Raw genomic sequence first — 21,914 nt, 5'->3', positions numbered from 1 at the left:
TGATACATCCTTCGGCGTCCCGCTTCTTCGACGTCAGCTTTGTGCGGCCAGAGGGGCTTGAGCTCTTCTGGTCTAACTATGAGCTGGTGCGGGAAGAGCCCGGATGGCGAGACTTCGTTGCGCAAGCGGTGTCTCGCCAAAATTCCGTCAAGCGAGTGACCGTGGTCACTTGTAACGAGTCACTTGCCGGCGTGGACATTATGACGTGGCTTTCCCGTTACGGGGAAGTCACCGAGGTCCCCAAAAAGAACAGGGACAAATTCGGCATCTGGTCGGGGGGCTGGACCTTCATGGTTAAACTGAAGGTTTCCGGCGGCACGGTCACCCACATCCCTTCCTCGGCGTTCCTGGGAAGGGACAGGATCCTGGTCTTCTACCAGGGGCAACCGAAGGTCTGCCACAAGTGCGGCGACCCCACTCACTTCAGCGCTAGCTGCAAGGTACAGAAATGTGCCTTGTGTGGTGGGGTAGGTCATCTGGCCGCCTCGTGTAAAGACATTGGGTGTCACTTGTGTGGTGACCTAGGTCACCCTCTCAGCCGCTGCCCTCGTTCCTTTTCTAATGCCGCTGCAGGCCCGGCGGGAGGAGTCCGTGAGGGAGAAACCTCTGGCGGCGCTCCTGCAGCTGTGGCAGGTGGTGGCAGAGGGGAAGGGGCTGAGGGACCGGTGAGGAAGGGCAATGCCAAGGTGAGGGGCCCCGCGTATGTGCGGAGGCAAGAAAAACGCCATGGGGGTGGGGGGCAGGTGAAGTCTCGGGCAACCGGGTCGATGCCTGCTCCTCCCTCCAGGCCCGTGGCAAAAGCCTCTGAGGTCCTGAGGGAGAGTGTGGTGAGAGAGGAGATCAGGAGGATGGAGAGGGAGGATAAAGCGGCTGACTCGGACGGGTCCTCACAGTATGAAAGTGTTGATGAGGAGGTCCAGGAGCAGCCTACAGCAGCGGGTGGCAAAAGTAAACGTGCCAATCGTAACAAATCGGGGGGGGAAGAAGGCTGGCAAGCCTTCAAAATCTCCCCCGCCCCCGACCACCAGGGTGCGCACGGAAGGGCCCGCTGACCCCCCTCTGATTGATCTCTCCAACCGGTTCAGCGTCCTCGGAGGCTCGGATGATGGGCCGCAAGACGAGGATGCTGGGCCGGGGGTACCACCGGAGGGTCCTTCGGGGGATGGTGGGGTCCGTCCCTCAGGGGGCAGTGTTCCTCCTGGGGGGGGGGGACAGACCTGGAACCCGGGGGCGAGGACACCGGGGGGGGTGGGATGGACACAACGGGAGCTTCCCTGAAAAGGAAGGTGTCCGACCCCTCCCCAGGTGGAGGTGATAGCAGTGGTAAGAAGTTGGCCATCCAACTTGATCACCCATGATGGCGGAACTCGCCCCGTTGACGCTGGCATCTATTAATGTTGCCAGCATAAAGTCAGATGCGGCTCGCTTCACGGCCTTTGATTTTTTCTCCCGGATTGAGGCAGAAATTTTATTCTTGCAAGAGACCAGACTAACAGACATGGGGGCCATCTATAAAGCACGGAGGGAGTGGAGGTGCGGGCCCTCATACTGGTCTCTTGCGGCCGAGCCGTATAGCGGGGTGGCAGTCCTTTTTAAGACTGCAGCTGTTGAATGCCGACGGGTTACTGAGTTGGAAATGGGGAGGTGCCTGATCCTAGATGTCTTCATGAGGGGACAAGAGCTCCGGCTCATCAACATCTACGGCCCGCAGTCCAAGTGGGACCGCAAATGTCTCTTCCTGAGGATCAAGCCCTTTCTTTTTACGAGCCGGCAGGTGGTCTTCGGTGGGGACTTCAACACCATTACGAGGTCCCGTGACCGGGGGGGTCCCGGAGATCGCCTGGCTTATGATAGCGTCGCGTTGAATAGCATAGCCAGCGAAGCTCGCCTGGTGGATGTCCACATCCGGCACACCCCAGGTCACGGAGGTTTCACCTACCATAGGGGTAGCTGTAGGTCTAGAATAGACAGGTTTTTTTTGAAGGAGGACGCCATCTTTTCTGCTGTGTCCGCCGTTGAGGTGGAGTTCTCCGATCACTGTCTAATTTTCTTTTCTCTGAATGTTGCAGAGACTCATCGGATGGGAAGAGGGCTGTGGAAGCTCAATTCGTCCCTGCTGGAAGAAGCGGAGGTGAGACAATCCTTCGAGGACTTTCTTCAGAGCCAGGTACCGCTGTTGGATCTCTGTAGTAGTAAGTCAGAGTGGTGGGAGATCTTCAAAAAGCGGGTGGCGGGGTTCTTCCGTCAGCTCTCGAGCCTCAGGAGTCTGAACAGGCACCGCTTGTACCAGGCCCTGGGGAGGAAACTCGAGCAGCTTGTCTCGACTGGAGGTGACCGTGAGGAAATCTCCAGAGTGAAATCTTTGCTCAAGAGGTGTCAGTATGATAGACACACATCTTTAGTTTTTGAGAGGGACTTCGGGAAGTACCGCTCACCCGACCCTTACCGAAACTGTAAGATGTCAGTGAATTGTAAGATGGTGACAGGACTGATCGACAGTACGGGGTCCCTGAACAGATCCAAATCAGGGATCCTGGAGGTGGTCAGATCCTTCTACTCACACCTCTTGGAAAAGAAGGATCTGGATCGGGACAGGATGTCGGCTTTCCTGGCTGAAACCGTCCCTGAGCCAGGGGGTGATCCATCTCTTGGTGTTTTGGCAGAGGAAATCAGGGAAGAGGAAGTGAGACTGGCCATTGATGGGCTTCGGCCCAAGAAATCGCCAGGTCCGGATGGCTTAACATCCGAGTTCTATAAGACTTTTAGGGACTCCTTGGTCCCCCTCTTGACAGGGGTATTTAATGAGTGTCTCTCCTCGGGGACTCTTCCCGACTCAATGAGGAAGTCAGCCCTCATTATTCTGTCAAAGGGTAAGGATCCGTCCCGTATCGAGAATTGGCGTCCCATAGCGCTTCTCGATACGGACCGGAAGGTTCTGGCCAAGGTGCTGTTTAATCGGCTGGTGAAGTTTGCACCCCGGCTCCTTTCAGGGGCCCAGCATTGCTCTGTTCCGGGCCGCAGTACTTTTAGTGCTGTGCTCGGTGTCCGAGAGGCAGTGGAGCAGGGTAGGGCAGGTCACTGGAGGGGGTACTTGCTGTCATTAGATCAAGCGAAAGCCTTTGACCGGGTCAACCACGAGTACCTCTGGTCCGTCCTTTTGAGGTATGGTCTGCCTGGGAGGTTTGTAAAATGGTTAGAGATCTTGTACCAAGGGGCTGAGACTTTTCCGCTGGTGAACGGTTGGTCAGGTCGCCCTTTTGAGGTGGGTTCTGGGGTCCGTCAGGGCTGTCCGCTGAGCCCGCTTTTATACGTGTTCGCGATCGATCCCTTCCTAAGGAGGGTAGATCGTGGACCGTTGGCGGGAGTCGGGATGGACCAGGCGGGCTCTGGGTCCTCTCTGAGGGTGGTGGCGTATGCCGATGATGTTTCCCTTTTCGTGTCCTCGAGAAGGGAGGCGGATTGGGTCATGTCGGAGGTAGTGCGCTACTCGGAGGCATCCGGGTCCATGATCAACCGGGATAAGTGTGAAAGTCTCTGGCTGGGAGGGGGAGATCCCAGGTTTGATCTCCCGGACACCCTTCCAGGGCCCCAGGCCACCGCCAAAATTCTAGGCATCGAATTTGGCCCCGGGGATTACCCCCAGCAAAATTGGGAGGGCAGACTTAAGATCGCCGCCCAAAAGGTGGACCAATGGAAGGGTTGGTCTTTAACCCTGAGGGAAAGGGTTGCCCTGGCTAAAGGCTTTCTGCTACCTTTATTAATATACCTGGGCAGTGTGTGCATCTTGCCGGAACCTCTCTGGACACGGGTCTATAGCCTGTTCTTCCAATTGTTATGGGGGAATAGGCTTAACCTAATCAAGAGGGAGGTTACATACCGTACGAGGAGACTAGGTGGGTTGGGTATGGTCAACCCGGTGGTGTTTCTAGTAAACACCTTTCTTAAGACTAACATCTCCAACCTCTGGCTAGAGAGGGCTCCTCCGTGGGTAGTCTCCTGCAAGGGTTGGCTTTGGCCTTTCTTCCAGGAATGGGAGACAGGAGGGCAGGTGAAGGACCTACGCACACCTCATGGGCATCTCCCGGCTTACGCTACCCCGGTTCTGAAGGTGATCCGCCGGTGGGGTCTGGGAATGTGGGAAATCAGGACCATGTCGAGGCAATGCCTTGACAGGAGGGTCCTGTTGACCCATTTCCAGAAGCCCCTGGCCCTTAAGGATTGCCCAGGCCGGGATCTGGAGGTCGGGCTGGGGCTTTTAAATTCTAAGCGGATCCCCATGAAGTTTTGGGACTTGACCTGGCGTTGCTTCCACGGGAGGCTGTATGTAAAGGATAACCTGAAGTGCAGGAAATCCGATGATCGGGGTTGTCCCCGTGAGGAGTGTGGCGACGTGCTGGAAAGCATGGAGCACTTCCTGCTTCAGTGTCCCTTTAATGCAGAGGTGTACAACAGGGTGGGTGCTTCCATACGTTGGCCGCGGCTGGCGTCCCTCTCCTACGCTGAGTGGGTTTATGGAGCGTTCAGATCCCTGGGTGGCCGGGACCCGTGCACTTTATTTCTAGTCAGTGTAGTGGTTAGGTTCTACACTTGGAATGCACGGTGCCTAGTTTCGACGCGGAAAAAAACCCTCCCAAGGGATGAGGTGGTAGGAAACATCTTGGGTGACCTGGTGAAGGTCCGTTCTTTGGAGTTCGAAAGGTTGGGTGTGAGGAAGGCCTCTTGGCTTTGGAGAGGCCTCTCCTTTTAAAAACGCACTCAAGGGAGAGCTAGCTCCGTGTGAATGAGGGTAGGGATAGCATAAGTTTCACTGGGTGTGCTAGGGACAGAAGTAGGGGCAGATAGGGACAGGGAGGGACAGGCACTGAGGGACAGATAGAAAGTTAGTTATATTAAGTTAGGTGGAGTAGGGACAGGAAGGGACAGATAGGGACAGTTTCTTTAGGGACAGAAGCAGGGACAGTCTTAGTTGTTGAGGGACAGGGTGAATGAGTTAGTGAGGGACGGGGCCTCGAGAACTCCTTTTCCTGGTGGTGGGCTAAAGCATGCCACTCTAGACTTTTGTTTTGGAAACATAGAGCATTAATGGATATTGGGCTTGCAGGCACTGATCTTGGGTCTGCAAAGGAAAGTGTGTGGTGGCAAGCCAAAACAAATATGGTAATAATGTTATGTGGTGTATATGTAGATATATATTGTATATTTGTATTTTTGTGTATTATACATACTTTCTTTTGTTTTAGTTAGGAGTGCATGGGAGGGTGTAGTGAGGTTGGGAGGGGGGTGAATGGGGGGTGAGAATGGGAAAAGAGGACCTTTATCCGAAGGGAAAGTGGATGGACAAATCGTGGAAAGGAAAAGAAGAATGGACCACGTGGTAAATAGCATAGGTTTTGGGTGGAGCCGGGTGAGGGTTTTCCTCTTGGAGCATAAACTGTTTTTGCCAAGAGATAGATGTGATAGGCCATGAACATTGATGGACCTTGTGTGTTTCGTGTAATGGGCCATGGACTTTTGGACCTTGGGTGTGGTGGGGGGATGATAAATAAAAAAAAAAAAAAATGTATTAAAATTTAAAAAAAAAAAAAAAAAATTTCGTAGAGGTGTTAGGCTGGTGCTGGGGTTTTGCCAGTATAAGTGGCTATGGTATTTTTTTTTAAGGCAGAAGGGCCGGAATATGGTTTTTTTTGTTTATTACTTGTATATAGGTATGGGTGCAAAGCGCGAATGGAGTGTGAAAGGGTGTGCGTAGGGGATGAATGTGTTACATAGGGGTTTCTTTATTTTAAGTTGTATAGGGGTGGAGGGATCCTGCTGGGGCCCTCTAGGCTGGAAAGCCTGGGGGATCAGGTAAAATTGCGAGGTTTGCACAAATATTTATGTCGGGAGCATTGTTTGTCTGCTATGTATTGTGTTTTGTATTATGTAGTCTGTTATGTATTGTGTTTTGATACTTTTATAATAAAAAAGAGCTACAGGATGTAACTCAGGATCAGTAATGTAATGTATGTACACAGTGACTACACCAGCAGAATAGTGAGTGCAGCTCTGGAGTATAATACAGGATGTAACTCAGGATCAGTAATGTAATGTATGTACACAGTGACTACACCAGCAGAATAGTGAGTGCAGCTCTGTACACGCCCAGGAAGAGGAGGAGCGTCGCAACTGAGCTCTGCAGGCTAGGGTTTTGCTAAGCTCCTGGGAAGGGAGGTTTTTTTTTCCTGCAAGGACTTTCCATCTGCCCCCTTCCCGGGAAAGAGGACTCTCCCTGGGACTGAGCGCCGGGGCAGTGCCCCTGGCTCCCACCCCCCGGCAAGCCAGCTGGGGGTGGGGGGCCTCATCCACCACCAGGAGGCCCAAGGCACAGCCAGCCAGTCCCAGGGATGGGGAAAAAGCGGACCCCAGGGGGCCGCAAGGCTCCAGGGTCCGGGACCCCTGAAGTGAAGGCTGTGGCGGGCCCTTCCCCCGGAGGTGCAGCAGACGGCAGAGGTGAGGTGGGGCCCCCCCTTAACATCTGGGGCTCCAAGGTTGCGGGAGAGCCGGCTACCACCTACGCCTCCCGCATCCATGCCCACCTCTCCGAGTACGAGGAGGCCGGCAAGCAGCTCAGGAGACTCCAGGGGGAGTTGGAGGGAGCCCGGGTCATCAGTAAAAACAGGCTCCCTGCCTCAAAGAGAGCGGAGGTCGCCGCCACAGTCAAGCGGCTGAAAGGGGAGATTCGGGCCCTGGAGGACCGGCGAAGTACCATCATGTCCGGCAGCGGCCCCTTCCAGGAGAAGCTGCACAACGAGGACCGGTTCAGGGCCATGGCCGGTGGGTCTCCTGGGGGGTCAGGAGTCCCCATCCAGGTGGAGGAAAGCGAGGAGGAGGAAGAGCAAGATGGCGCCCACACCACACCCGGGCCGCCTCCACCTGAAGACCTAGCGGACACTAGCGTGAGCCAGGTAACATACAGTGGGATAGCCCCCGAGCAGATGGCCCTCCCGCTGGACTCCAGTAACGCGGAGGAAAGCGGGAGCGAGGGGGAGGATGGAGGGAGCGGGAGTAGTTCTGAGGGGGGGCTGCCTCATCCTTAAACAAGTACGGCAGACGGAATCCCCAGCACGGTTTGGCACGCTGTTGTTTGGGTATGAAGTCTGCCCGGAGGATGAGGCAACCGGGAGGAGGAGAAACAGGAGGCGCAGGCGTAAGGCCTCTGAAGGCGTGGAGGAACAACTGGTTTTTGCTCCTCTTCCCGGGGCCCCTCTGTCCCGCTGTGTGGAACCCGCTACCCACCCCGGCTCGGGCCCTGTGGTGGGTCCGCAGCGAGGGAGCGGGGAGAGAGATGACTGTTGTGACCTGACTGTCGCATCTGGTGACAGTGCAGACCAGGGCAGTGACATGGAGGTCGGTGCTGGTTGTGGTGTTGGTGTCCGGGCTCAGCCCTCAGTGGCAGGGGGGGCTGGCCTGGCACCAGGTAAAGTTGGTACAGCCAGGGCTGCACCTCCGGCGGCGAGTGCTGGGGCTTCTGGACCCCCCACGTACGGATCCGTTAGGTCTGGATCGCTGGTGGGGGTCCAGAAGCCAAGAAAGGGCGATCCAGCAATTAAATCGCAGCTCAAGCGCGGTGCAAGGTGCTGGTAGCTTCCCTATCGGCGCCCGTGGTGAGAGCGGGGTCTCCCCAAAAAGGGGTCCGTGCAGGGGGCTCCGCCGCCATTGGGTGACGAGGGGGAGTGGCCGGCCTTGCCCGTGTCGAGCGGTGGGTACAGGGTGGCGGCGGTGGTCCTTGAGGGGGGCGGGCCTCCCTGAGTGTTGCCCGGCCTGCAAAGGCTGCGGCATGTGGGGGGGCATGTCCTCCTCGGCCATAGTCCCACCCGCTACGTCCGTGTCACCCGGGGGGGTGGCCTCACAAGGGGCCGCTGCTCTGCCCGTGGTGGCTGTGGCTGGCGGGGGGGGCATGGCCTCGGTGATGGCGGCTCCGCCCGCTGTGCTTGCGTCACCCCGGGGGGCGTGGCCTCGCAAGGGGTCACTGCCCGGCCTGGAGTGACTGCGACCGGCGGGGGGACGTGGCCACGGCGGGCCCGCTGCCCTCTGTCCCACCCACCCTTCCCAGCAATGTAGCACGGCCCCCAGAAACTGGTGGGGAGTTGTCGGGGTCCCCGGCCCACCTACCGTCATCTGGGGGTGCGGGGGCTCCGCCTCTTCCTGAGATGCCAGTGGCGGGGGCGGAGAGAGGAGATGCAGGGCAGGGAGCGGTGCCAGTGGCCGTCCCTGCCCAGAGAGTACAGACGGGAAAGGACGACTGTGGTGCTTTGGACAAAAGAAAAAAAAGTGAGCTGGGGAAACCAGGAGCTGCTGCTCCCAGGCCCAGCCAGAGTAACATGCAGGCTAACATGGAAGCCCTTAAAGGAGCAGCAGCACTGTCCAGGCCAGACCAGGAGCACCGGGCAGCCAGAGAGGGCCCCCAGCAGGTGGGAGGGACAACTGCGGGGAAAAAATTGGCAATATTGAGTGGCGTGGATATTTTTGAAGAGATGTTTGCAGAGGTGAATGGAGATATGAGTGACATGGATGAGGGAGTGAGTGCGGGTGTGAATGGGTCTGAAAGTGCTGGAGTGAATGCCAATAATAAAAGAGTGAATGGGAGAGTGAGTGGGTGGATAAATGAGGGTGCAAGCACGAGTGGTGGTGGGAGGGCTGGCCCGTCTGCCCCCTTGGCCGCAAGACCCCAACATAGTTATGCGGGGGCCGCGGCTGGGGGTCGGGGTGGTCCTCGGGGTGGTCCTGGGGGGGTCTCCTCGCCTCCGGGCTCCAGGGACGGCGCTTTGCACCGCCGTTTCCTGGAGGCCCTCAAAAAAGGAGAAAGGTCGATAGTGGTAGAGGGGAGGACAGTGGACTTGTCTTTCTGGATAGAGAGACTCTGCCTTGCTGCCTTCCAAAACCAAAAGGAGGGAGGGACTGTTTGGTCTCTCCCCCCAGCCGGGCAGGGGCCGCAAAGGAGGAATGTGGTCCGTCTTAGGTGGGGGGGCAGTGAAGCTTTCGCACCTAGGAGCAAGGTGGTGGAGCTCCTCCTTAAGATGGGCTTCGGGCCAATGACATCTTTGCCCTGATACATCCTTCGGCGTCCCGCTTCTTCGACGTCAGCTTTGTGCGGCCAGAGGGGCTTGAGCTCTTCTGGTCTAACTATGAGCTGGTGCGGGAAGAGCCCGGATGGCGAGACGTCGTTGCGCAAGCGGTGTCACGCCAAAATTCCGTCAAGCGAGTGACCGTGGTAAGTTGTAACGAGTCACTTGCCGGCGTGGACATTATGACGTGGCTTTCCCGTTACGGGGAAGTCACCGAGGTCCCCAAAAAGAACAGGGACGAATTCAGCATCTGGTCGGGGGGCTGGACCTTCATGGTTAAATTGAAGGTTTCCGGCGGCACGGTCACCCACATCCCTTCCTCGGCGTTCCTGGGAAGGGACAGGATCCTGGTCTTCTACCAGGGGCAACCGAAGGTCTGCCACAAGTGCGGTGACCCCACTCACTTCAGCGCTAGCTGCAAGGTACAGAAATGTGCCTTGTATGGTGGGGTAGGTCATCTGGCCGCCTCGTGTAAAGACATTCGGTGTCACCTGTGTGATGACCTAGGTCACCCTCTCAGCCGCTGCCCTCGCTCCTTTTCTAATGCCGCTGCAGGCCTGGTGGGAGAAGTCCGTGAGGGAGAACCCTCTGGCGGTGCTCCTGCAGCTGTGGCAGGTGGTGGCGGAGGGGAAGGGGTTGAGGGACCGGTGAGGAAGGGCAATGCCAAGGTGAGGGGCCCCGCGTACGTGCGGAGGCAAGAAAAACGCCATGGGGGTGGGGGGAAGGTGAAGTCTCGGGCAACCGGGTCGATGCCTGCTCCTCCCTCCAGGCCCGTGGCAAAAGCCTCTGAGGTCCTGAGGGAGAGTGCGGTGAGAGAGGAGATCAGGAGGATGGAGAGGGAGGATAAAGCGGCTGACTCGGACGGGTCCTCACAGTATGAAAGTGTTGATGAGGAGGTCCAGGAGCAGCCTACAGCAGTGGGTGGCAAAAGCAAACGTGCCAATCGTAACAAATAGGGGGGGGGAAGAAGGCTGGCAAGCCTTCAAAATCTCCCCCGCCCCCGAACACCAGGGTGCGCACGGAAGGGCCCGCTGACCCCCCTCTGATTGATCTCTCCAACCGGTTCAGCATCCTCGGAGGCTCGGATGATAGCAGTGGTAAGAAGTTGGCCATCCAACTTGATCACCTATGATGGCGAAACTCGCCCCGTTGATGCTGGCATCTATTAATGTTGCCAGCATAAAGTCAGATGCGGCTCGCTTCACGGCCTTTGATTTTTTCTCCCGAATTGAGGCAGAAATTTTATTTTTGCAGGAGACCAGACTAACCCACATGGGGGCCATCCATAAAGCACGAAGGGAGTGGAGGTGCGGGCCCTCATACTGGTCTCTTGCGGCCGAGCCGTATAGCGGGGTGGCGGTCCTTTTTAAAACCGCAGATGTGGAATGCAGACGGGTTACCGAGTTGGAAATGGGGAGGTGCCTGATCCTGGATGTCTTCATGAGGGGACAAGAGCTTCGGCTCATAAACATCTATGGCCCACAGTCAAAGTGGGACCGTAAGTGTCTCTTCCTGAGGATCAAGCCCTTTCTTTTTACGAGCCGACAGGTGGTCTTCGGTGGGGACTTTAACACCATTACGAGGTCCCTTGACCGGGGGGGTCCCGGAGATCGCCTGGCTTATGACAGCGTCGCGTTAAATAGTATAGCCAGTGAAGCTCGCCTGGTGGATGTCCACATCCGGCACACCCCAGGTCACGGGGGTTTCACCTATCATAGGGGTAGCAGCAGGTCTAGAATAGACAGTTTTTTTTAAAGGAGGACGCCATCTTTTCTGCTGTGTCTGCCGTTGAGGTGGAGTTCTCCGATCACTGTCTAATTTTCTTTTCTCTGAATGTTGCAGAGACTCCTCGGATGGGAAGAGGGCTGTGTAAGCTCAATTCGTCCCTGCTGGAAGAAGCGGAGGTGAGACAATCCTTCGAGGATTTTCTTCAGAGCCAGGTACCACTGTTGGATCTCTGTAGTAGTAAGGCCTGTTTCACACTTCCGTTTTTGGGTCCTCCAAACGGATCCGTTTCCGTTTTTTTGACGGAAACTGATGCAAACGGATCCGTTTTTTTAAAAACGGATCCGTTTTTTTTGACGGATCCGCGGTAACCGTAATGGAAGTCTATGGGACAAAAAAAACGGATCCTGCAAAAAATGGCGGATCCGTTTTTTTACGGAAAACAACGGATTTTGACGGATTTGAAAAAACGGAAGTGTGAAACAGGCCTTAGTCAGAGTGGTGGGAGATCTTCAAAAAGCGGGTGGCGGGGTTCTTCCGTCAGCTCTCGAACCTCAGAAGTCTGAACAGGCACCGCTTGTATCAGGCTCTGGGGAGGAAACTCGAGCAGCTTGTCTCGACTGGAGGTGACCGTGAGGAAATCTCCAGAGTGAAATCTTTACTCAAGAGGTGTCAGTATGATAGGCACACATCTTTAGTTTTTGAGAGGGACTTCGGGAAGTACCGCTCGCCCGACCCTTACAGAAACTGTAAGATGTCAGTGAATTGTAAGATGGTAACAGGACTGATCGACAGTACGGGGTCCCTGAACAGATCCAAATCAGGGATCCTGGAGGTGGTTAGATCCTTCTACTCACACCTCTTGGAAAAGAAGGATCTGGATCGGGACAGGATGTCGGCTTTCCTGGCTGAAACCGTCCCTGAGCCAGGGGGTGATCCCTCTCTTGGTGTTTTGGCAGAAGAAATCAGGGAAGAGGACGTGAGACTGGCCATTGATGGGCTTCGGCCCAAGAAATCGCCAGGTCCGGATGGCTTAACATCCGAGTTCTACAAGACTTTTAGGGACTCCTTGGTCCCCCTCTTGACAGGGGTATTTAATGAGTGTCTCTCCTCGGGGACTCTTCCCGACTCAATGAGGAAGTCAGCCCTCATTATTCTGTCAAAGGGTAAGGATCCGTCCCGTATCGAGAATTGGCGTCCCATAGCGCTTCTCGATACGGACCGGAAAGTTCTGGCCAAGGTGCTGTTTAATCGGCTGGTGAAGTTTGCACCCCGGCTCCTTTCAGGGGCCCAGCATTGCTCTGTTCCAGGCCGCAGTACTTTTAGTGCTGTGCTCGGTGTCCGAGAGGCAGTGGAGCAGGGTAGGGCAGGTCACTGGAAGGGGTACTTGCTGTCATTAGATCAAGCGAAAGCCTTTGACCGGGTCAACCATGAGTACCTCTGGTCTGTCCTTTTGAGGTATGGTCTGCCTGGGAGGTTTGTAAAATGGATAGAGATCTTGTACCAAGGGGCTGAGACTTTTCCGCTGGTGAACGGTTGGTCAGGTCGCCCTTTTGAGGTGGGTTCTGGGGTCCGTCAGGGCTGTCCGCTGAGCCCGCTTTTATACGTGTTCGCGATCGATCCCTTCCTAATGAAGGTAGATCGTGGACCGTTGGTGGGAGTCGGGATGGACCAGGTGGGCTCTGGGTCCTCTCTGAGGGTGGTGGCGTACGCCGGTGATGTTTCCCTTTTCGTGTCCTCGAGAGGGGAGGCGGATTGGGTCATGTCGGAGGTAGTGCGCTACTCGGAGGCATCCGGGTCCATGATCAACCGGGATAAGTGTGAAAGTCTCTGGCTGGGAGGGGGAGATCCCAGGTTTGATCTCCCAGACACCCTTCCAGGGCCCCAGGCCACCGCCAAAATTCTAGGCATTGAATTTGGCCCCGGGGATTACCCCCAGCAAAATTGGGAGGGCAGACTTAAGATCGCCGCCCAAAAGGTGGACCAATGGAAGGGTTGGTCTTTAACCCTGAGGGAAAGGGTTGCCCTGGTTAAAGGCTTTCTGCTACCTTTATTAATATACCTGGGCAGTTTGTGCATCTTGCCGGAACCTCTCTGGACACGGGTCTATAGCCTGTTCTTCCAACTGTTATGGGGGAATAGGCTTAACCTAATCAAGAGGGAGGTTACATACCGTACGAGGAGACTAGGTGGGTTGGGTATGGTCAACCCGGTGGTGTTTCTAGTAAACACCTTTCTTAAGACTAACATCTCCAACCTCTAGCTAGAGAGGGCTCCTCCGTGGGTAGTCTCCTGCAAGGGTTGGCTTTGGCCTTTCTTCCAGGAATTGGAGACAGGAGGACAGGTGAATGACCTACGCACACCTCATGGGCATCTCCCGGCTTACGCTACCCCGGTTCTGAAGGTGATCCGCCAGTGGGGTCTGGGAATGTGGGAAATCAGGACCATGTCGAGGCAATGCCTTGACAGGAGGGTCCTGTTGACCCATTTCCAGAAGCCCCTGGCCCTTAAGGATTGCCCAGGCCGGGATCTGGAGGTCGGGCTGGGGCTTTTAAATTCTAAGCGGATCCCCATGAAGTTTTGGGACTTGACCTGGCGTTGCTTCCACGGGAGGCTATATGTAAAGGATAACCTGAAGTGCAGGAAATCCGATGATCGGGGTTGTCCCCGTGAGGAGTGTGGCGACGTGCTGGAAAGCATGGAGCACTTCCTGCTTCAGTGTCCCTTTAATGCAGAGGTGTACAACAGGTTGGGTGCTTCCATACGTTGGCCGCGGCTGGCGTCCCTCTCCTACGCTGAGTGGGCCTATGGAGCGTTCAGATCCCTGGGTGGCCGGGACCCGTGTACTTTATTCCTAGTCAGTGTAGTGGTTAGGTTCTACACTTGGAATGCACGGTGCCTAGTTTCTACGCGGAAAAAACCCTCCCAAGGGATAAGGTGGTAGGAAACATCTTGGGTGACCTGGTGAAGGTCCGTTCTTTGGAGTTCGAAAGGTTGGGTGTGAGGAAGGCCTCTTGGCTTTGGAGAGGCCTCTCCTTTTAAAAACGCACTCAAGGGAGAGCTAGCTCTGTGTGAATGAGGGTAGGGATAGCATAAGTTTCACTGGGTGTGCTAGGGACAGAAGTAGGGGCAGATAGGGACAGGGAGGGACAGGCACTGAGGGACAGATAGTTAGTTATGTTAAGTTAGGTGGAGTAGGGACAGGAAGGGACAGATAGGGACAGTTTCTTTAGGGACAGAAGCAGGGACAGTCTTAGTTGTTGAGGGACAGGGTGAATGAGTTAGTGAGGGACGGGGCCTCGAGAACTCCTTTTCCTGGTGGTGGGCTAAAGCATGCCACTCTAGTCTTTTGTTTTGGAAACATAGAGCATTAATGGATATTGGGCTTGCAGGCACTGATCTTGGGTCTGCAAAGAAAAGTGTGTGGTGGCAAGCCAAAACAAATATGGTAATGTTATGTGGTGTATATGTAGATACTATATATTGTATATTTGTATTATTTTTGTGTATTATGCATATGTACATACTTTCTTTTGTTTTAGTTAGCAGTGCATGGGAGGGTGTAGTGAGGTTGGGAGGGGGGTGAATGGGGGGTGAGAATGGGAAAAGAGGACCTTTATCCGAAGGGAAAGTGGATGGACAAATCGTGGAAAGTAAAAGAAGAATGGACCACATGGTAAATAGCATAGGTTTTGGGTGGAGCCGGGTGAGGGTTTTCCTCTTGGAGCATAAACTGTTGTTGCCAAGAGATAGATGTGATAGGCCATGAACATAGATGGACCTTGTGTGTTTCGTGTAATGGGCCATGGACTTTTGGACCTTGGGTGTGGTGGGGGGATGATAAATTTAAAAAAAAAATAAAAAAATTTTCATAGAGGTGTTAGGCTGGTGCTGGGGTTTTGCCAGTATAAGTGGCTATGTTTTTTTTTAAAGGCAGAAGGGCCGGAATACGTTTTTTTTTCTTTATTACTTGTATATAGGTATGGGTGCAAAGTGCGAATGGAGTGTGAAAGGGTGTGCGTAGGGGATGAATGTGTTATATCGGGGTTTCTTTATTTCAAGTTGTATAGGGGTGGAGGGACCCTGCTGGGGCCCTCTAGGCTGGAAAGCCTGGGGGATCAGGTAAAATTGCGAGGTTTGCACAAATATTTATGTCGGGAGCATTGTTTGTCTGCTATGTATTGTGTTTTGTATTATGTAGTCTGTTATGTATTGTGTTTTATATACTTTTATAATAAAAAAGAGCTACAGGATGTAACTCAGGATCAGTAATGTAATGTATGTACACAGCGACTACACCAGCAGAATAGTGAGTGCAGCTCTGGAGTATAATACAGGATGTAACTATTGTAGTGGCAGCGAATAGTTTGGCAGAGAATTCCTTGCCCAGTTGCAGTGCAGGGCTCGGGGGGCTTTTCGTCGACTCCCTGCTCATTGCTTGTTGGCCATTAGTCAGGGGATGGTCTTTGGCTTGGACAGACTGATGAGAAGCAGAGGAACGTCTCTGCGCCTTCTTTTTCAGAGGATCCTATGGAAAAAATAGCCATGAGAAGGTTTTATAGACGGCAGGTCCCTGCTGCGGCAGCGTCTGGGAGTAAATCTGCTAATGTAGTGTCGGGGATGTCTTGGGAAAACCGTGAAGGATGTGACTGCGACGAGTCTGGTGTCATCCTCCGTGCGAGCCGTAATTGTCGTCATTTGGCTTCCTCCCTCAAATAAACCCCAAAACATAAATTGTGAAAGAACTTTCCAGGACTTGTGTCCCCTGCGGACGTTTCCTGGCAGCTGCACTCACCTCCTGGGCGCTGGCTATAGGACCAGACATCATCCCCCGTACGATCCTGCTGGATTTCGGTCTCGGAGCCTTGGCTGGAATTTCTGGTGGTCCTGACGTCTCCCTCTTTGGCTCTCTGGTTAGGACGTTTCCTTCTTTTTCGGACTTTCTAAAGCCGTCGTTTACGGCTCTGGGTCGCTCCTTACGGTTGTATGCTGGGTTATGACTTCCTTCCCATGCAGACGTTGTGTGAGAATCCACGTACTGGCGAGAGCGACACCGCCACGGCAGTCACATTCATAAAAGTCCAAACTACTGAAATGATTTCATCCGTACGGCAAACACCATGAAGCAAAAAAAAAAGCCAATGAGATTTTCGGTCACCTCCCCCCAAAGATGCAATAAAAAGTGATCAAAACAATAAATCTGCACCCAAATGTTATTAAGAAAAAATACATATTGGCACAAAAAAAGAGAAATAAGCCGTCAATGGAAAAATGAAAACATTCCAGAATTGGAGAACAATTTTTCAATTTTTTGCGCTACTTAAAAAAAATCTCCTTCATGAGAGTGACCTGGCCACTAAAAGAAAAGTAAAAAAAAACAATGTGGGGTTTGCTTCACTGCACTTGGAATTGGGATGGAAAAATAAAAAAGTTATAGAAAAAGGGAAGAAAAAAAACAAAAGCCACAAAAGGTGACAGGAAGAGGTAAAACTGGCAGATGTTTAGTTTTCTGATACAAAGCTAAAAATCCAATCTGCTCACTGTTCCTGCACCCACCTCTGGGTGATCTGGGGGTCCTAGGTGGTGGTTTTCATAACCCACCTGGAAATCTCTGCAGGAATTGACATCCTGAGGATTGCAGCCCTGAACCGTCAGATCTCCCGTGGGCCACGATGAAAGACTAGATACCCGCAGGGTCACTAATCAGGTCAGGAGCAGAAGCGACCATACAATACCAGCAGTGGCCACAAGTTGTCAGTAGAGGGCGCAGCACCCGCTACCTGCGGATTCGGAGGGTGGTACTGGAGTCGGACACGGCGGAGCTCTCGCCGGAGAGGTCATACACGTCTAGGTGGGAGGCCTCTGACTCCTTCCTCCGATTTCCTGTGATAAATATCTTGGTGGCCTCCATGCCGCGGTCTCCAGTCATTTCCAACTTTTTAGTTTTATCAAAACTTTCAAGAACATACTTAGTGATGAGCTCCAGGAGGGTCTTTAGGGGGTCTGTCAGACAACTATGAAGAAAAAATAACATTAAAGGGGTTTTCCAAGAGTTTATTGTTTATCATCTGTCCTTAAGAAAGCTGCACTATCACTCACGGCCACTACATCAGGTGTGGCGCTGTGCTGCTTCCTGGCAGATGAACCAGCTGATTGGCATAGTGATTAACTCTGAAGAAAGGTCATCAATAGGGATTGGCAGACTCGTGGAAGTTCGGATCAGTAGAGTTTGGCCGAACTTTAAAAAGAAAAAAAAAAGTTTGGTTCAGGAACGGTACCCAAACTCGAATCAAAACCAGGACCCCTTTCAAATGAATGGGGGGCCCGAACATCCAGAGTTTCCCACACTGTCATCTGTGTGACAGCTCAAAAAACATTGGCTATGATTGGCGGCAACTTTACACATTCCCGCCGGCGGTGAAAAGGTTACTGCCCGTCAGGCGTCGGCTGATAAGTACAACTCTCATCAGCACAACTCTCATCAGCATACATCTGGTCTCTCTGATAGTAGTGAGCAGGGGTACGCTGATGAGAGTTTTCACCAGATTACATCTGAGCAAAGTTGGAAATATATCAGTGAGATACTGTATATAAATAGTGCAGTGCGTGTGTATTTTACTGTACATGTATTTAGCTAGTAAATAAAAGAAAAAAAATGGTGTGGGGTCACCTTTTACTAACCAGCTGAGGGAAAGCTGACAGCTGGGGGCTGGTGTTATTATTCTGGGAAGGGGCCAATATCTATGAAGCTTCTGCGTAGCCTTTACTTGTTATTAACAGAAAAAAAATTGTTCATTTTCACTAAGATAGCAGGTGAAAATGGTCCTCAAAATTTGTTGTTCAATCTCTCCTGAGTACTCCAATACCCTATATGTGGAGGAAATACTACTTTTGAGGCACAGTGCAAAGCTCAAAAGGGAAGGAGCCCCATATTGGAGTTCAGATTTTGCTGGACTGGTTTGAAGGTGTCATGTCACACTGGCAGAGCCCCTGAGGTGCCAGAACAGCAGAAACCCCCATAAGTGACCACACTTTACAAACTACATGTCTCAATGAATTCATTTAGGGGTGCAGTGATCATATTGACACCACAGGGTGGGTCACAGCATTTTATAATATTGGGATGTCATTACATTTTTACCACCAAAATTTTATTTCACACGGGAAAACTGGCAAAAATGGCACCAAAATTTGTCCCATAATTTCTGCTGAATGTAGAAATACCCCGTATGTAGCAGTACAGTACTGACTAGCCACACGGCAAAACTAGTGAGGAATTGAGCGCTATTTGCCTCCTGTAGCACAGATATTCCTAGAATAGTTTGCGGACTCCATATACAATGTCCTTAAGTGCTAGAAGAGCAGAATCCCTCCTTCAAGTGACCCAATTTTGGAAATACTACACCGGTAGATACATTTCCAAAGGGGTATAGGCGAATCAGACTCCATGGTGTTTTCCAGAAACAAGCAGCAGTGGATGTTGCGGAGTTAAAATTGCAAACCGCTGTGGTAGTGCCCAGTTCCTTATAGTGAGCAGTAAGTTGTGCCCTACTCATGCTTCTGGAGTCATGCACCCGTATGTTGTTTAAGCACATTGGGGCTCAAAAGGGGGGAGGCATTTGGATGCGCAGAATTTGTGAGTAGCCATTTTGCTTTTCCAGAGCCTTTGTGCTACCAGTAACATGGAAGCCCCCTATATTTCCGTTAACAGATGATGGACCTAAGTGGGGACTTTTGTGGACTGAGCTGAAGCTTTTTCATGTTACCATTTTACATAACGTTTGAGATCAGTGTTATCCTGCGCTCTTTGTTGAGCACTTACTTTGGAGTTTCCATCTAAATCTCCGAGTGACGTGATTCAGATGAAACTCCCAAGGGATCCATTCACTATAATGAGGCAGCAGTTTTCACCTGTATACAAATATCACACTACCCACCTTCACAAATTAAACTAGGTAGTTTGGTTAATGAATGATGAGATGCTGCCTTTTTCTGTATGGAGTAAATCATGCCATGTACTACCCATATAGCAGGGTTGGGGGCCCCTGTCTGCACAGGGGCCCACCGGGAGATTCCCCTGTTCCCCTATGGGCCAGTCCGAGCCTGCCCCCTCCCACTGCATGCCTGCTAAATGCTGCATGCTGTCAGAATCAGCTGACACCTGACTGTGAATGCGCGTGGCAGCCTCTGTGCGCACAAAATCGCAATGATGTATTCATACATCCAAGGTCGGTAAGAACCAACCGATCTGGACGTATAGATATGTCAGAGGTCGTAAAGGTCTTCAAATAGGGGACCACCCCAAAGAAAAAATGAAGTGGGGTCCCACTATATTGAATAACCAGCAAAGGCTAAACAGACAGCTGTGGGTTGATATTAATAGGTGAGAAGGGGCCAACGGCCCCATGCCAGAAAAATAACATCAGCTCTCAGCCGCCCCAAAAATGGCGCTTCCATAAACTGCGCCAATTCTGGCGCTTTGCCCGGCTCTTTCCACTTGTCAACTGTTTTTTGTCCGCTGACATCAAGCCTAGTGTTAGTAATATCTTTACCATTCGGCTTCGCCCATCTCTAGTCATCAATAACCAAGTGGTGGACAATCTCGTTAAGGTGTGGTTTATTATGATGGAATGTGAGGTGTGAGTTGTCGTCAGACCGTCAGTTCTGCCATTCACCTTATTCTCCCTGTACAAGGCCTCCAGGTGCAGGATGCTCTGCAGCTCGTTCCCATTATTGATGCTTTGTAGGGAGCGATGAAACTCCACCTCCAGAGGAGGATGATGAAGAGACGACGACGCAGACACTCGGGGTGACGGAGGACGACGACGACGACGCAGACACTCGGGGTGACGGAGGACGACGACGACGCAGACACTCGGGGTGACGGAGGACGACGACGACGCAGACACTCGGGGTGACGGAGGACGACGACGACGCAGACACTCGGGGTGACGGAGGACGACGACGACGCAGACACTCGGGGTGACGGAGGACAACGACGCAGACACTCGGGGTGACGCAGGACGAAGACGCAGACACTCAGGATGCGGATGACGCTCGTGGTGCGGGAGGATGACGCTGACGCTCGGGGTGACGGAGGATGACGCTGACTCTCGGGGTGACGGAGGATGACGCTGACTCTCGGGGTGACGGAGGATGACGCTGACTCTCGGGGTGACGGAGGATGACGCTGACTCTCGGGGCGACGGAGGATGACGCTGACTCTCGGGGTGACGGAGGATGACGCTGACTCTCGGGGTGACGGAGGATGACGCTGACTCTCGGGGTGACGGAGGATGACGCTGACTCTCGGGGTGACGGAGGATGACGCTGACTCTCGGGGTGACGGAGGATGACGCTGACGCTCGGGGTGACGGAGGATGACGCTGACGCTCGGGGTGACGGAGGATGACGCTGAGTCTCGGGGTGACGGAGGATGACGCTGAGTCTCGGGGTGACGGAGGATGACGCTGACTCTCGGGGTGACGGAGGATGACGCTGACTCTCGGGGTGACGGAGGATGACGCTGACGCTCGGGGTGACGCTGGATGACGGGGTCGGTCATTATATTGGACCTTTCCTGTAATTATCTGTGCTTTCTACCGCTGATATATGATGGCGGCCACCAGGTCGTGCGCTTTAGAATACACACATTTATAAAGAGCAGCTCCAGTGACACCACAATGCACAAAGTCTTCGGTAGGTGATGCATGCTGGGAGCTGTCACTAGCACACAGAGGTCATACATGACGTCCGTACCTTCCTGCTGAGAAACTCCCTCACCAGAGACGACGCCACGGCCTCTGTGAAGCTCTGCTCCATGCCCGGCGCTCCCCTCCTGGCCCAGGCCGCTCAGCACCGGCTCCAGGCTGCTTCCATCCCGGGATCCACAGGCCGTGGCCGTGTGTCGCCTCTGTTGTCATGGTAACGCGTTGTCTCTCTTCCTGTTGGCGCTCAGAACGGGGCGTGCTCGCCATCTAGCGGCCACACCTGAGAATGCGCGGCTCCGGAGCGTGTGATGATGATCACACTGAGATCGCTTCAACGGGTGCAGGTCACACGCGAGACGGCCGTAGTCCATCTCCCCTCCCCGCGTGCCTCATTGACCTGCTGCACGTCCGGTTCATTGTCGACGCCAAAAAGGTGAAATAAAGTGTCAGATTCATCACGGCGAGTGTGGAGGGTGCGCCTCATTTTCTTCTTTGAACACTGATTCTACATGCCGAGCACCGACACCAGCTGACCATTGTGCTGTATGTCAGAAACGAAGGGATCAGTCATCTTCAGGTGTGACCCAGGTGCAGGCTTACTGTCCCTCTTCAAGAAAAGACATCTTACAACGTTAGACGTTCTCCCTGCACTCCTTTACACAGTGCGTTATAAGCCGACCTCACCCCCTACACCGTGCAATGCTGGCGCTCCCTCACCCCCTACACCGCGCAATGCTGGCGCTCCCTCACCCCCTACACCGCGCAATGCTGGCGCTCCCTCACCCCCTACACCGCGCAATGCTGGCGCTCCCTCACCCCCTACACCGCGCAATGCTGGCGCTCCCTCACCCCCTACACCGCGCAATGCTGGCGCTCCCTCACCCCCTACACCGTGCAATGCTGGCGCTCCCTCACCCCCTACACCGCGCAATGCTGGCGCTCCCTCACCCCCTACACCGTGCAATGCTGGCGCTCCCTCACCCCCTACAACGCCCAATGCTGGCGCTCCCTCACCCCCTACACCGCGCAATGCTGGCGCTCCCTCACCCCCTACACCGCGCAATGCTGGCGCTCCCTCACCCCCTACACCGCGCAATGCTGGCGCTCCCTCACCCCCTACACCGCGCAATGCTGGCGCTCCCTCACCCCCTACACCGTGCAATGCTGGCGCTCCCTCACCCCCTACACCGCGCAATGCTGGCGCTCCCTCACCCCCTACACCGTGCAATGCTGGCGCTCCCTCACCCCCTACAACGCCCAATGCTGGCGCTCCCTCACCCCCTACACCGCGCAATGCTGGTGCTCCCTCACCCCCTACACCGCGCAATGCTGGCTCTCCCTCACCCCCTACACCGCGCAATGCTGGCACTCCCTC

General features: G+C 53.8%; 1 protein-coding gene across 7 annotated transcripts in view; it reads right to left on the bottom strand.

The window, feature by feature from the left end:
- The window catches only part of LOC141051319 (probable ubiquitin carboxyl-terminal hydrolase MINDY-4), a 270,086-nt gene extending 249,106 nt beyond the window's left edge, over nt 1-20,980 (bottom strand). Inside the window, exons 1-2 of one of the 7 annotated variants that reach the window (XM_073548219.1) lie at nt 20,589-20,964; nt 15,625-16,843 (exon numbers count right to left, since the gene is read on the bottom strand). In XM_073548219.1, coding sequence (XP_073404320.1) covers nt 15,625-15,657 — 33 coding nt within the window. In that variant the 5' untranslated portion in view covers nt 15,658-16,843; nt 20,589-20,964. Of the gene's footprint in view, nt 1-15,624; nt 16,844-20,588 lie in introns of all 7 variants that reach the window. The other 6 variants (XR_012220625.1, XM_073548220.1, XM_073548221.1 and 3 more) reach the window with 6 other exon arrangements.
- Between the last annotated feature and the right edge of the window lie 934 nt (nt 20,981-21,914).

The sequence above is a fragment of the Dendrobates tinctorius genome, unplaced genomic scaffold, assembly GCF_039654945.1.
Source record: "Dendrobates tinctorius isolate UK_male_01 unplaced genomic scaffold, ASM3965494v1 ptg000156l, whole genome shotgun sequence".
Classification (NCBI taxonomy): Eukaryota; Metazoa; Chordata; class Amphibia; order Anura; family Dendrobatidae; genus Dendrobates; species Dendrobates tinctorius.
This window is presented reverse-complemented; position numbering and strand designations above follow the sequence as displayed.